Source organism: Cucurbita maxima, unplaced genomic scaffold, assembly GCF_002738345.1.
Source record: "Cucurbita maxima cultivar Rimu unplaced genomic scaffold, Cmax_1.0 Cma_Scf00054, whole genome shotgun sequence".
NCBI classification, from domain to species: domain Eukaryota; kingdom Viridiplantae; phylum Streptophyta; class Magnoliopsida; order Cucurbitales; family Cucurbitaceae; genus Cucurbita; species Cucurbita maxima.
Window position 1 is genome coordinate 698581 of NW_019272070.1, and position 16244 is coordinate 714824.

General features: G+C 38.5%; 1 protein-coding gene and 1 long non-coding RNA gene across 4 annotated transcripts; both read left to right on the top strand.

Annotated features, from left to right (window-relative positions):
• Nucleotides 1–2243, top strand: LOC111471680. 3 transcript variants are annotated; one of them, XR_002715232.1, is made up of 3 exons: nt 1–296; nt 388–1038; nt 1135–2243. It is a non-coding gene; the product is annotated as an uncharacterized LOC111471680 (long non-coding RNA). The 3 variants fall into 3 exon arrangements; XR_002715231.1 differs by having other exon boundaries at nt 2–1038; nt 1135–1225; nt 2032–2243; XR_002715230.1 differs by having other exon boundaries at nt 2–1038.
• A 2428-nt stretch (nt 2244–4671) lies between these two features.
• Nucleotides 4672–7653, top strand: LOC111471641 (oligopeptide transporter 3-like). The gene is made up of 6 exons (XM_023117349.1): nt 4672–5240; nt 5413–5510; nt 5603–6172; nt 6440–6695; nt 6788–6970; nt 7039–7653. The coding sequence occupies exons 1-6, from the start codon at nt 4770–4772 to the stop codon at nt 7651–7653; spliced, it is 2193 nt and encodes a 730-aa protein (XP_022973117.1). The 5' UTR covers nt 4672–4769.
• The last annotated feature ends 8591 nt before the right edge of the window (nt 7654–16244 follow it).

Consider the following 16244-nt stretch of genomic DNA (forward strand, 5'->3'; position numbering starts at 1 on the left):
GAAAAAGAAAAAAAAAAAAAACTCAATTGCCTGAAAACTCGGGAGTTTTCCGGCGAGTTTCGCAGAACCCACGTGAAACGACGGCCACACCACACCCAGCCTTCAACCCACGACTCCCAGCACCTATCAGAATACCTGCAAAGGGAGAAAAGAAAGAAAATACGAGAGAGAGATTTCGGATAAACGTCGACGAGTTTCCAGTTTCTCCGACGAGCCCCCAAACCACCCGAAAACCGACACCAAACGATCAATTACCACCACGAGAAGGATCCCTAACGAAAGAAAAATTACTCAAGGTGCGTTTTGTGCTTTTTCGTAAGCATCGTCGTCAATAACCGAGGTCGAAAAATTGGGTTTTCCTAATCGTTCTTAGATCTGTGGTTTTAGGAACTTTTAGGCCACAAAACTCCCAGAAAAGAAAGAAGGACGACAAATAAAGAGGAAAAAGAAGAAAAAGGACCGAAATCGGCAACGGAAACGCCGCGAGAAGGAGAGAGAAAACTCGCCGGAAAATCGGCCGAAGTCGGGTAAGGAAGACGAGATCCACGAATCCGGGTCAACCCGAGAGAGACAGCCCATTCTTTCCCTCGGTCTCTGCCTTCGGCCCAGTCCAACTACAGCAGCCCAAACCTCAAACCAGTCCAGATGCTACGGTTCAGTTAAACCAACCCGAGACCAGACCCATGGTTCAATCGAGCCAGCCTGCAACCCAAACACTTGCAGCCCAGCCTAGTAAGTCGAGGCCCAACGATTAGTCTTGGCCCAGTAGCCTTCCGCAGCCCGTGACTCGGACCACGACCCGAACCAGACTGCGACACGCGCTTCGACCCGACGCTACTGCACGACGTGGCTTGCTCTTATTCTGCCATGTGTCACACAGCGGCGTAGGCGGTCTCTCTGCTCGGCTCGGCGCAAATGCTCGGGCTCCCTCCGGTGACATTCCGGCGGCTCCCAACGGCTGTTCGGCTTGGCTCGCCTGTTTTCAGCCAGATTTCCACTGTTTCGACCCTCCCGGATATGTTTTCAGCCCCGATTAAGGTATCCGAGGCCATTTTAGAGCCATATTTTACAATTATTGAATTATAGGTAAATTAATTGTAAAATACTAACAAAAAGTGGTGAACGGTGTGATAGGAAACAAACCCCAGAAACGTAGGAAGCAGCTCTCACGGAACGGGAGCTTACGTTTAGCTATTTAGGGAGTACTTCTGCCAAGGTCAACCAAGTAAGTGGCCTTACTATAGGATAGACTAAAGACTGTTTGAATTATTATGATGTGTGTGTATGACATTGTGTTGTGATGTCCGTTAAATGTACGCTATTTTTGTTTCGATGTATGACGTACATGTTATATTTGATGCACTTAATGGCTTTTATGATGAGTATGATGTATGCATGACGATGTTATTAACATGATGATGTTTTCCATGTTGAACATGCCTTATGATGTTGTTTTCCATATTGCATCATGTCGTTAGATCGACATAGGACACAACCTTAAGAGTATGAAAATGATATTAATGTAAATATTCACAAGCACGTGTTACATAGTGTAACCAAGAGATGAGACTAGAGGATTGTGTCAGAAGAGATGTATAATTGAACTTAGAGGGACCTCATGCATATTGTATGTTTATAAGCATAGGGCTACTTCCCCTAGAGATGATGAGTGCGGACGTGTACCGTATGATGAGCGCGAGCGCGAATGCGCACAGGTGCGAAAACACACAGATGATGGTGTTCATGAGGTGCATGACACTATGGGGTTTCGCTGACCTCCAGACGTCGCTATAGATTAACTTGACCAGAGGGTCTAGGAGGTGTGCGAACGCCCTGGGGATTCACACTCGCACGTGTGAGTCGTGTGTAGGGAAGTACTATACATCCAATTTGTCCGAGACTGGAGGCCACCCTTAAGATGATTAGAGATAGATCTCTAATTCATGATTGCATGTGTTTGCATTAGCATGGCCCTATAGTGGGGTCACTTACTGAGTATTTCCAGGCCGTGTGTCATATTATTTTTTTCAGGTAAAGGCAAGAAGCCCATGTACGGTTGACAGCGGCATCGTGATCAGAGACTGTGGCGCGTGCATAGGATATTTGCATATTTAAAATTCCTAGTGTTGGTTAGGATAGGGCGTTTGCATTTCACTCATTTAAATTATTTAATTTGTAATTGTTTTTATCTTATTTTGAACTCCAGCATGATGTTTGAAACACGCAAGTCCTGCAGTGTTTTCTAATGTTTGAACGTATTTTGAAGTTTTAAATTTTTCCGCCAACAAAGATGAGCATTCTTAGATTTATATTCTGCATTAGAGATGAGCATGAGACGTTAGTGGCGACTCTAGATATGTGGAAATTTAGGGTTGTTACAATCAAACTGTGGAATCTTGGTGAGTGTTTCGTCGTTGCACATTTTTTCTCTTGGATCACTTTGTTTTGCTTTGGCTATGATACCAAATGATAGCGGTAAATTTCAGACTTAGGCAAATGTACCAAAAATTATCGTTCTTTATTCATAGGGTACAATGCTTTTTATATAAAAATACATTAAATGAAGAAAACACAAAAAAGGACCGGACTCAACTGACTCTACTAATAACAAGAAAAAAATAGCTAACAGAAATTTGAACAAAATTTACTTCTATTACATGTATTCCTGAAATGTGAAATATTGAGGATTTTGTATGGGTTAAGTCGAGTTAGAAAAATCTATTGGATAAACCTAAAATCTTGGATTGATTGGGTGAAGGGAATAAACTTTTCATCTACGTAGCGGAAGCATTGGAACGTTTTGATTTTTATTATGAATTAACAAAAACAATAAATACGAAAATAAGAACTCTACCTTCGTAGAAACCCTAGCTTGTAAGACTTTTTGAAGTAGTCCAACCATGCAAACCTTCTTCATATCCCACAAGTTCTTCCTTGCTACGATTCGAACTCAAAGACAAGGTTTGTGGGAGCCTCTTAAAGAAAATCTCTTTGGAGAAGAAGAGTTTCCATAATTCTGTGGAGATGTAATTTCCTTCTCCAGAGAAGATGAGAGAGATTGGTATGTTTTGGCTCAACCTGAGATCATATTCATAGGGACTCTTAAACAATTTTTGCCAAATAATATATTTGCATATTTAATATATTATGATACAATACCTTATACAAATTCTATTTAAATATTATAAGATATCTTAATATATATTTAATTAATTTGAATGTGATCCAAATTTGAAATATATTTTTATTTAGGATATCAAAATAAATAAATAAATTTAATATTTAATTATATCAAATATAATAAATATATTTTTCTTTTTTAACATAGGTAATATATTAAATATTAATTTAAATATTTCTAATTAATATATTTTTCTTTATTTATATTTAATCTATCTAATATATTAAATATTAATTTGAACCTTCAAATTAAATATATATTTTTTTTAATTTAAAATATCTAGTAATTATATTTAAGTTTGATATTTCAAATTAAATTTATTTTCTCCTTTATATTTAATATATCTAATATATCAACCCTTCAAATTTTCATTTAAATAAATTAAACATTTTAGAGTTACTATAAGTTAGCAATGAGACTTTATAGACCTACCGATTATAAGCTCCAATGATATAAAATTAATTAATTAAACTCTTTAATTAATCAATGTTCATTCATTAACTATAGGTTACTTCAATATAGACCGATAGTTGTACTCTTATGCACTCTAGGACAAGTTATTTCTATTGATATAACTATTACCAGTTGGGTCAAAAGTCCATTTTACCCTTATAATTACATTTTTCACCTTTAAGTACCAGTGATTCTCTAATGAACATTTTGTTTATGACCCAATCGTAAATCAAGTCCCTCTCGGGCCAATGAAAGGGTGGAGCCCCATTGTTAAAGTCTCGAAATCAGTACTGAAGAGAACAACTCATCTACTTTCCTTATATGGAAATGAGTGAATTCCATCTCATGATATATGTTCCCAACTCTCTATTTGGTCAAGTCCTCAAAATGATAGACATATTGAATCGGCTATAGAGCCATTCTCACCTATGTAAATTAAAGGACAAGCCCTCAGAGGCAGGAGTTCATAACTCAATTAGGATTAAGATCGAGTCGCATATGATCATCATGTGAAATATTAATCTTCTCCATTAACGGATTTCTAAAGAGATTAGTCCAATCTTATACAAACTCATTGTATAAGATTCCCCCACTTACATGTCTCTTACATGTCTCCACAAGAACGTTTTGGATTAAACCATTTGTAACGATTACAAAGTGAGTCGTATAAATAGTGTTACCAAGATAAGGCACCCAATCTTTGCGGGTTATATTTATACCCTTAGTTATTACGGTTATAATATGAAAATGATAACTCTTGAAATGCCTCACATAGAACGTCAAAATTTTAAAGTTTAAGGAGCTAACACTTTTTAAAGTATCAACAAAACAGACTATGTGTTTGTTATTCCCACCTTAATAGTATCAATTATTTATAGATTATTGTTTGAACATAATTGCTCATTAAAAATCCATAAATATCAATTAAAATAAAAATGTAAGGAAAAAAAAAGTAAGTATAAATATTGAACATATGGCTGACATTTCTGAATCAGCCCTTTGACTTCCTAGTCTTCTTCTTCCTTCAATTCCCTATCTCTCTCTTCCTCCTCTGTTTCTCTCTGTTTTCCCCATTAACGCCTTCTCAATCTCCTCGGAAACCCCGTCCCACCCAGATTCCTCCACCGCCGCTGATATGTCCAATGGCAGCGGCGAACTGCCTTCTGAGGAACGGTGCTTGGTGGAGGAGGTGGCTCTGGTGGTGCCGGAAACTGACGACCCGACTCTTCCTGTGATGACTTTTCGATCATGGGTTCTTGGTCTCGTTTCTTGTTGCCTTCTCATTTTCCTCAACACTTTCTTCACTTACCGTTCTCAGCCACTCGCCATCTCCGCCATTCTTATGCAGATCGTTGTTCTCCCAATTGGCCGCTTCATGGCCTCCACTCTCCCAAACAGGGACTTCCATTTCTTTCGATGGAAGTTTAGTCTCAATCCTGGCCCTTTCAACATGAAGGAGCATGTTATTATCACCATTTTTGCTAACTGTGGCATCTCCTATGGCGGCGGCGACGCATATTCCATCGGCGCCATTACTGTCATGAAAGCTTATTATAAACAGGGCTTGAATTTCTTCTTAGCCCTTCTCATCGTCTTAACTACCCAGGTTTGCATCTTTATGAATGAAAAGGAGCTAATTCAAAAGTTTTGTCTTTTGAATATCGATTTAAGTAAAAAATAATGAACACCCATTTTCTAAAACATCCAGATTGATAAGATCTAGACCCTTTTCTCACATTCCCCTGTTTCGAATCTTTTTCTCTTTGGCTGTTCTTCAGATCTTAGGATATGGATGGGCTGGAATGCTGAGAAGGTACCTGGTAGATCCTGTTGAAATGTGGTGGCCTGCAAATCTGGCACAGGTTTCTCTGTTTAGGTACCCTTTCTTAATTCCTTTTCCAGATTTGGAGCTCAGAGGCTTAGCAGTATTTAACTCTGACATGCTCTGTTTTCTTTGCCCTGTTTTAGAGCCCTTCATGAGACGGAGGACAGATCAAAAGGGATGACAAGGATGAAATTCTTCTTGATCTTCATGGGAGCAAGCTTCGTGTACTACGTTTTTCCAGGTTACTTGCTACAAATCTTATCATTCTTCTCGTGGGTTTGTTGGGTTTGGCCTCGCAGCATCACGGCTCAGCAAATTGGGTCGAGCCAAAGTGGACTTGGGCTCGGCGCTTTCAGCTTTGATTGGGCTGGGATTTCGGCCTACCATGGAAGCCCACTGGTGTCGCCATGGTCCTCAATTCTAAACGTGGGTGTTGGGTTTGTTATGTTCATTTATATCGTCCTCCCTGTTTGCTACTGGAAGTTCAACACCTTCGACGCCCACAAATTCCCCATTTTCTCTAATAAGCTCTTCACCAGAACAGGCCAGAAATATGATACTACCAAGGTTTTAACTCCCGAATTTGAACTTAATGTTGGTGCTTATAATAACTACGGGAAGCTCTATCTTAGCCCCTTGTTTGCCCTCTCCATTGGATCTGGCTTTGCCAGGTTTACTGCTACTCTTACACATGTCGCATTGTTTCATGGCCGGTATGCTTTTCTCTCTCACTTTTTCTTCTTCTCTTTCCTTCCGCTCTACATTTTATTTCCTCCTCCCATACCTTCTTGTTTCTTGTTTTAGGTCAAGTATTTCTAATTCTTTCAAAAGTTCCCATGTAACTCCGTGTCAAATCAACCCATATTTGTTCACACATCAAGTCGTGTTTAATCACAATTAAGTTTAGAGACTAGAGATCGAATACATATATCACTATAGTTATAAACCAAGTTTAAGATTGTGCACTTTTAATGTTCTAGGGACATATGGAAGCAGAGCAGGACAGCAATCAAGAATGCAAAAGTGGACATCCATGCCAAACTGATGCAAAGCTACAAACAAGTGCCAGAATGGTGGTTCTTGATCCTATTATTTGGTAGCACTGTGATATCTCTTCTGATGTCGATTGTGTGGAAGGACATCGTGCAGCTGCCGTGGTGGGGCATGCTATTTGCCTTCGCTATGGCTTGGATTGTCACCCTCCCAATCGGGGTCATTCAAGCGACAACCAACCAGGTAATCGAACGGGAATTAGTAGTAGTAGCACTCCCTCGTCTTTGTTTACGTTCTAAAGCAAAAGACTTATATCTATATGGAATGTTATGCAGCAACCTGGATATGATATCATAGCACAGTTAATCATTGGTTATATTCTCCCTGGAAAACCAATAGCAAATCTACTTTTCAAGATCTACGGAAGAATCAGCACAGTTCATGCTCTTTCTTTCTTATCTGACCTTAAACTTGGCCATTACATGAAAATCCCACCAAGATGCATGTACACTGCCCAGGTGATCTTTTAAAAACTTCAATGTTTCTTTTGAGAGTATATGATCTTGACTGATTCGTGTTTTTTCAGTTAGTCGGGACACTCGTTGCCGGGACGATTAACCTCGTCGTTGCTTGGTGGATGTTAGACAATATAGAGAACATCTGTGATACTGAGGCTCTCCAACCTGATAGTCCATGGACGTGTCCGAAATACCGAGTGACGTTTGATGCATCTGTTATCTGGGGACTAATAGGACCGAGGCGATTGTTTGGACCGGGCGGGTTGTATCGAAACTTGGTGTGGCTATTCTTGATTGGAGCTGTTCTTCCAGTTCCTATTTGGGCATTGAGTAAAGCTTTCCCTAAAAAGAAATGGATTGCATTGATAAACATACCAGTTATATCCTATGGCTTTGCAGGGATGCCACCCGCAACTCCTACAAACATAGCTAGCTGGCTCATCACTGGTACCATTTTCAACTACTTCGTCTTTCGACACCATAAGCGATGGTGGCAGAAGTACAACTATGTCCTCTCGGCCGCGCTCGACGCAGGGACTGCGTTAATGGGCGTGCTGCTTTTCATTGTGCTGCAGAATGGAGGCCATAGCTTGAGGTGGTGGGGATCACAACCCGATCACTGTCCTTTGGCTAAGTGTCCAACCGCTCCCGGGATCGTCGTTAAAGGATGTCCAGTGTTTTAGCTAGATCGTCGAGGCTCGGGACGATGAAACTAATAGCCATTATGTTACAGAGAGTTAGTTTGAAGTGATTTGGGTAGGATTTATATATGGCATCATGTTAACTACAAGTTGTGCTATAATATCGTTTAGTGTATGGCAATGGAGAGAGCAAAGCATAAAATAAAATTCTAGTAAAGTTCGCTTCAAGAGACTCAAGTACCGACCGTCGCTTGTTAACGTGAAATTTTGAAATTTAATTTTTTTTTAAAACATACATACATTTAATAACTATCAATTCAAACGGGCCATTTAGTTTAAATTAGACAAGTACACCAGAACATTCAAAGTAGGACATGACATATCCTACAAAATACTAACACAAAATGACATGGTGCAAAATAATGGATTTATAAAAAGCGTAAAGATCAGTGAGACCAAGACACTTACTTAGTCTGACCCATATAGTCTCGTAGCTTGTGTATGTTCTCGCCTCAACTGCTCCATCTAGGCATCATCTGAAAAAGAATTAAAGTAGCATGGATTATAAAAAATACTCGATACGTAGTTTTATTTTAGTTATGTACTTGTCCTTAAGTTTATTCTCATTAAATCATTCATTGTTCATGATGGTGTCTTATTTATACTTACGAGTTTGTTCCTAAGTTAGCTTTTCTAGGCTATTTCCTAGGTTTCCTTAGTTCAGCTAAGCTCGACTTAGGGTCATGGTGCAAAAGTTATAAGTTCTCTTTCTTAGCCCTATCTGAGCCATCATTTCTAAGGGTTCGTTCTTGCTACTCTAAGGTAGTTATATTGGTTAGATGGTTCTAAGGTTTTAAGTTATCTTAGTTAGATGTTTTGCTAGTCCCTTTTATCATTATCATCATATTCATAGACCAATGTCTCATAGGTCTTCGAGGCACAACTTCGAGGTCAATTCCATCTCATAGTTCTCATCATACCGTTATGGTTCTAGTAGGGTTTTAGTTGGCATCGCCCTAATAGGAGTTCATAATCTTATAATCATAAAAGGAGGCTGTGACCCTCAATGTTGCAAACACCATCTACCTATTTGGTCCTTGCTCAATCATGATTAGGGAGTGGTTGGAGTCCCTTTAACCACACCATAAGACGCTCGTTAGGTTATCTCACAAGGTTCATGCATATTAGAGCTCAATCCTAGTTCTACCAACTAATAAACATAATAAAATGTTATATAAACCTCTAACAGTCGAGTCATGTTCTTGGCTACGGGTTGGTTGGCAAATTCCTAATAGTCCCCGCACAACAACATCATCATACATGTATGAACATATCATCATAAGGGACATAGTATAGTGATCTAAACATGATTATCTAGTCATACTTTCAATTTCGTATAATTATGAGTTCATTCCATTATTATCATAAAAATCGAGCGTCGTAACAGTTCAACAGCTTATTTTCTATCAAATCAGCTTCTTTCAGTTCTGAAATTTAATAACATACTTTTATACATACTATAAGCTCGCCTTAATCTAAAGTCTTGAGGTTCTACTTGGTATGATCGACACTTTTTCGATATGTTCAGGTCCTCTTAGAACTCCAAGCTTCTTTTCACGAACCTGTAGTAATAAGAATCACCCAATTTCATTTATCATATGAGTGATGAATCATTAGAAGAAGTCTTAAGCAAACCCACAAAAATTTGCTTCCAATTCGAGTCTAGTTTTATTTTCGTGTTCCTTAGCTCAAATCGACCCAATCACTACCAAACATAGGCCCTCACGAACCTTCCCCCCATAGAATCGAGCAAAGTCATATGAGGGTAACTTACAAATCCATGAAAAAACTCACATCGATATCCGTGGGTCTAGCAAATCCATTTTGGCAGCTCTTTCTTCACGATTCGGATAAACCAACCAAAAATTCTAGAACTAGATTACCTTAAGATCAAAGACCTGGAAGTAAGATTTGAACCGTTGTTCTAAATTAAGTCACTCCACAATTGAACTTGATCAATACTTGATTGAATGCCTAGCCATTTACCACAAGAATTGATTGAAACCGAGAATTGACAAAAATGATGCTCAATTTCTAAGGATGAAAGTTTGAACTTAGAACTCAATTTCATTAATAAAAAATTTTCTTTTTTAAGTACTAATTTGTGGGTATTTATAGTCTCTATACAAGAGAACTCCCACTCTTCAAATGTTCTCTTCAAATGTTCACTAAAATAAGTTAGTGGTTATGATTGTTAAGTTACTCCCCACTACCCTTCAAATGTCGAGTAAAAAAGAAGTTATGGCCATTTTGATGGGTAACTTCCCACCCTTTTACCCACTCAAAATATATGGCTATCCCATCATCCACTTCAACCGTGCAAATATTTACTTATGAAGCTCTAAATATAGTTCATCAATACGATTAACTTGTAACAAATGAAATGGAGGTTGAACCGAGCCTATCCTATTTTGTAGATGAAGAATGAATGCTTGTTGAATCTTTTTAGTCTTGGATCGCGTAATAGATTTACTTGGAACATTTGGAACATCATCATCCTTATCACTTTGCTCTTCATCGCTGAAGTCTTTCTGTAGGACTAGAGGCTCATAGTCTATGACTTGTGTATCTTGTAAGGGCTTGTCCTTTGATTTGTATGGGTGAAAATCATTTTTGTGACTAATTAAATATGACTTCTCTGAGGATCCTTTATACAACTTTATGTCTCTCCATCACTTTGAAGGTAAAAGGTTGTGCTAAATCTTCATTGAGTGTCAATGCCTTTTATAAACTTTTCTATAATTTCAACGTGAAATGGGTATCTTAGTCTGATACTATAAACACGGGTTCACCGTGTAACTTGATTAGCTCCTCTAGGTACAATCGCGCCGACTTATCTATCAAATAGGTAATCTTTCTTAAAATGAAGTGCCGACTTTGTCAGCTATCAATGATGACTGAGATTAACATGAAGCATTTTCTTGTCTTTGGAAACCCCAAGATAAAGTCTATGGCCACACCTTCCTACTTTCATTGTGAAATCCTCAGAGGTTACATTAATTTTGAGGGTTTATGTATTGGTGTTTTAACTTGTTGACTCAACGAACACTTATTCATGTATTCTACTTCGTCCCTCATCATACCGTACGACCAATAGTAGGCCTTCAGATCCTGATACATCTTGGTACTACTTGGATGCATCTTATACAACAAGTTGTGAGGCTCTGGTAACAACACCCTTTTCAGTTCCTTGTCGACTGGAACATATAACCTGACCTTTAATTTTGAGGGTTTATGTATTGGTGTTTTAACTTGTTGACTCAACGAACACTTATTCATGTATTCTACTTCGTCCCTCATCATACCGTACGACCAATAGTAGGCCTTCAGATCCTGATACATCTTTGTATTCTACTTCGTCCCTCATCATACCGTACGACCAATAGTAGGCCTTCAGATCCTGATACATCTTGGTACTACTTGGATGCATCTTATACAACAAGTTGTGAGGCTCTGGTAACAACACCCTTTTCAGTTCCTTGTCGACTGGAACATATAACCTGACCTTTAATTTTGAGGGTTTATGTATTGGTGTTTTAACTTGTTGACTCAACGAACACTTATTCATGTATTCTACTTCGTCCCTCATCATACCGTACGACCAATAGTAGGCCTTCAGATCCTGATACATCTTGGTACTACTTGGATGCATCTTATACAACAAGTTGTGAGGCTCTGGTAACAACACCCTTTTCAGTTCCTTGTCGACTGGAACATATAACCTGACCTTCTAGAGAAGACTGTCATATGAGGTCAATGAAAACTCTCATGTGTGAGCAAATCATAAACTTCACCCAGGATCATCTAACTATTTTGCTATGATTTGTTGCCTCAGAGTCGGTTAGATGATCAAATGGGCCAACCTCGCATGAGGTTCAAGGAAATTACCTTTTAGAGCCAGAACTCGCATGTAACGGCCCAAGGCCACCAATAGCGGATATTGTTCTCCTTGAACTTTCTCTTTCGAGTTTCTCTTCAAGGATTTTAAAACGTGCCTACTAAGAAGAGGTTTCCACACACTAATAAACAATGTTTCGTTCTCTTCCCCAACCGATGTGGGATCATACCGGACATTTTTAAAACTTTCATCCTATTCAGTTACCTCCTGGAGTCAAAAAGTTAATACCACATGGTCGGCGACAGTAGAATTTTCTTAATTCTCTCGTATATATTAATATTTATTTAATCCAAATTCTTTTTATTCTACGTTCAAAATTTTGGTTATTAAAATTGTACGCTTCAAGCCAAGCAAACTTATCTCGCCCTAAACCCTAGTGGTGGGTATACCTCATTCGTATATATATTAAATTTCAATTCTTTTTAGTCTTTCTTAGTTATCACATCTTGAGGATCAGTTTCATTCGAACGTGGTCTCCGTTTATTTATGTTCGACTCCATTATTCTACATACAAATCAGAGCTAAAGTATACAAGTCGGAAGTGGTAAAGTATCTAATTCTCCATAATTCTCGATAGTGGTGGCAGTTCAAGGCAAAAGCCATTTTGTAGAACTGGGTGCCCACCAAAATCCCCACAAATTCTCAAGCATGCGCCTACAAAGTGGTTCAACTTCTGAGCTCTAAACACACAAAGGTCTTGTAACGTTGAAAATGCTCATAATCTAATAAGAACTGGTACGACCTCTCTCATCATGTAAGCTCACAAAGAATAGTCCAATTTTCCAAGTATGCAAGAGGACTTAGGGCCACAACAGCAATTCCTTCAACTTAATGATTAGAGCATTGTAAAAATTCTCAAAATGTCAAATGTGAACTTAAAAATCTCTTGCTCAAGTGTACAAGTAAATGGAATTCATAATAAAAGTTCACAAGGGTTAAATTTCATCCATCATTTAGCTTAAGAACTCAACAAAATCTCGAACATAACTAAAACGTACATTAAACATGACTGAATGGTAAGAGCTGTATATCCTACCCGACAACTGGTACCAACCCAACCCGAATTATAGGGATTGGGTTGGGTTATTTTTCCCAAACCCGAAATGTTTGGGTTCAGTTTCGAGTTTATTGAATAAAAACCTCGGGTTAACCCGAACTAAATATAATATATAAAATACATTATAAAACTTGCAAAGTCACTTGTCTTTCAGAGTGGTAATGTATTCTTACTAGAAAATTTCCCACACAAGTTGGACTCCGACTCTAGCTGAATTCATCTTATTGAAATTCTTTTATATATTTTTATTATTTTGAGTTTCTTTTATATATTTTCAATTTCTCTTCTAAGTATATAAAAAAAAATCCTCAATATTTCATATTATTTTTTAATATGAATAAACTAATAAACAACTCTTGGTTCACTCTATACTAGGGGTGTACATTCAACCCGACAAGCCGGACCAACTTAACCCGAACTATAAGGGTTGGATTGGGTTGGATTAATTTTTCGAGTTGGTTTGAGTACATTTTTCTGAACAAGAACTGACTCATGGTGCAAAGCCCTTGGGTTGACCCGAACCAAATAAAAATAAATATGCTAAGAAGTTTACAGGAATGCTGGGTTTGCTAGAGTGGTTCTTTGTCCTCACTTAAAACATTCACACTCGAGTTCGAGAATTCTTGATTATTTAAGGAATTCTTTAACCATATAGCTTATGGTAGTTCAACTTAGTACGAGTGCGATAGCTTCTAGATCAACATGTAGTACGAGTGAGAGTATTTTGAAACAAATACATAGTTTAATGTAGTATGAGTATATTTAAATTAATCATTTTTAATTATAAAAAAAAAAACTTTTTTTTAAAATAATATATTTTAACAACCTAACAACCCAACCCGAAAATAGAGGGTTGGGTTGGGTTGTGAAAATTTTCGGGTTGGGTTGGGTTACCAATCCAACCGACCTGAACTTTTGGGTCGGGTCAAAAAATCCTTCAACCCAACCCAACGTGGACCATGTACACCCCCTAATCTTGGGTGAATTCCCCGAAAATGGAGGGTTGGGTTGGGTTGTGAAAATTTTCGGGTTGGGTTGCGAAAATGAAGGGAATGAACTTTTCATCCACGTAGCGGAAGTATTGAGAACCATTTTGATTTTTATTATGAATTAAAACAAAAGCAATAAATATGAAAAGTAAGAACTCTACCTTTGTAGAACCCCTTCCTTTCAAGAATTCTTGAAGTATTCCAACAATGCAAACGTTCTTCATATTCCACAAGTTCTTCCTTGCTATTTGTCACGACCCAAAAAAAAATTTGACCTCAAGTCGTGACTAACAATGACTATGACGTGCAGTGTGTATGCAAGAAATTAAAAGAAAAATATTATTTCCAAAATCGATCATTTATTTCGTAACCAAAGCGTTTCGATACAGAGGGGTCATACGTGACTAGATATAGACAAGGAAAGAAAACATGAAGAAAAAATTGTACTAATCAGTAAGATCGACTACTGTCTCGGGACACGCTTCCTCTGTGACAATCTACATCGTTCAACGCGCCCTCTCTTGGCCCAACGCCCCACGTACCTGAAAAAGAAAGATATAGCAAGTATGAATATAAAATTATACTTAGTAAGCCACCTACTTGTAGGCTCTCATCGCATTCTAAACTTAACAAACTACGGACTTTCCTTTGGCTTTAGAACATCTAGTTCTGGTCTTAGCTCATTAGGGCTTGCCCCTTGGGACTTGTCCCTTGGGGATTCTTTGGTTCTTAGTCCTTTCATTTATACCTAGAGTTCCTTTTATGCTAACCAGTGTTGGATTGGTGCCCTGCGAGTGGCTACCTCGACATGGCTATGAGATTACTTTGTGTCTTACCTAGGAATTGAGCTGCAACTCCCTAGTCCCAAGGTAATCCCCCTGTATTTGGAGGGCTACCTCCCCTATCCCATCCAGTTAAATGGTCAGTTACGACGTGGGTATCCCATTCCCCATGCTAAAACGGCTATTGAGCAGTCGAGTTCTGTTCAGGAACCCGCTGGTCCCCCACGAAGCTATAACACCATCCACACACAAGTTGTCTAAGAGTACTCTAGAGGAGGTTTGTATGTCGTGGTAGTTTCTTAGGCTCCTAGGGAAAGATTAGGTCTACACTTAGTGACTTGTCACTTTAACTACAAACCTGTGAGTCATGAAAATTCAATTGAGTGTACACAACTATCATCCATCATTATTATACAAAATTCAGGTAGAGTAAACATACATGCTCAACGGGGCGATAATATCCATCAACTCTCGGAGTGCATAATTCACAAGTTCCCATCCTCCTTTCATCATGAATTAAACATATATATATAAAGCGAAAGCTTAAAACATAATTACAATACTCAGATGATTCTCATAATACTTCAAATAATACATCCATAATCTTAACAAACAATTTACCTACAATCAAACATGGAAAGCTACTGCCTAAAGTAATTAAACTAGCATGCATGCATTCCAAACGACTCCTACAAGTATTTCTTCCTAAAGTTTCGTGTGGTGACTTACCTAGATGATATGTGTCCTTACGTAGCGTTTTCACACAATTAACGTATTGAAAAGTAGTGATTTATCCTTAATTAGATCCTATTTCATATAAAATAGAGTTAGGATTGGATTTAGGAGGAAAATAGGGAAAACAGGAGTCGAACGGGATGAAAATAGGCTTACACGTGTCAAGTACGCACCTGACAAAGTCACTCGTAGGTTTCACGTGTGAGTGTCACGCGCACACGATTTTCTACGACCGCAGGTCATCGGTTCAGATCGAGTGGACCGTGGGATGCCGAGGTTTGTTTCATCATGCGGGTACCGGGTCAACCGAGGAACGCGGGTTGGGTTGCCTGGTCGTGGACGCGTGTCGCTGGAAGGTTGGAGTTGCATCTCCCAGGCGGCGTTTGAACGTGTCCAATGGTTTTTGGTGCACGAGGGCCTCTTTTCGATTGACACGTGGCGCGTCGTCGTTTTCTCTCTCCTTCTAGCAGAAAAACGTGGTTTCCGATTAGTTTTTTCGATGTTCTTTTCATTTTTCTATCTCTCGTTCTTAATTCAAACCTTAATGAATTTTTCAACAAAGTTTTAGATCATACTACAACCTACGTGCCAATATTTTTTTTCTTGATTTTTACTTAATTATACGACGAGTTATGAGCGTCGGAATGAGGTATGATAACATCCTTACCGTTCTTGGGAAGAATCTCAAATCTTGACGTTTCATCCGATTTCCTCACAAAATCAGTGGCAAATCTTCCCTAGATGAAGATAGTAAACTTTAACACTCTATTCCCAAACCAAGGTCTCAGATCTGAGAGTAACAATCGAGATATTACTGTGTGGATTTCTCTCGGATCTTGATGGAAGAAGGAACTTCAACAACACGAGTATTTCTTCTCCCCAAGAAGAAGCTCCAGAGTGTAAGCCTCGATAGAGGATGAATTTCGTTGGTGATTGTCCGACGATTCACTTTTCCCTCCCAAGTTTTCTCTGTACTTTCTTTCTCACACTTTTCTCTATGTGGAGAATCCTCAAGACCCCTATAATGGGATGAGGAGTAAAATGCCCCTTTTGCCCCTCTAACTTTGACCGTTTTTTTTTTTTTTTTTTTTTTTTTTTTTTTTTTTTTTTTT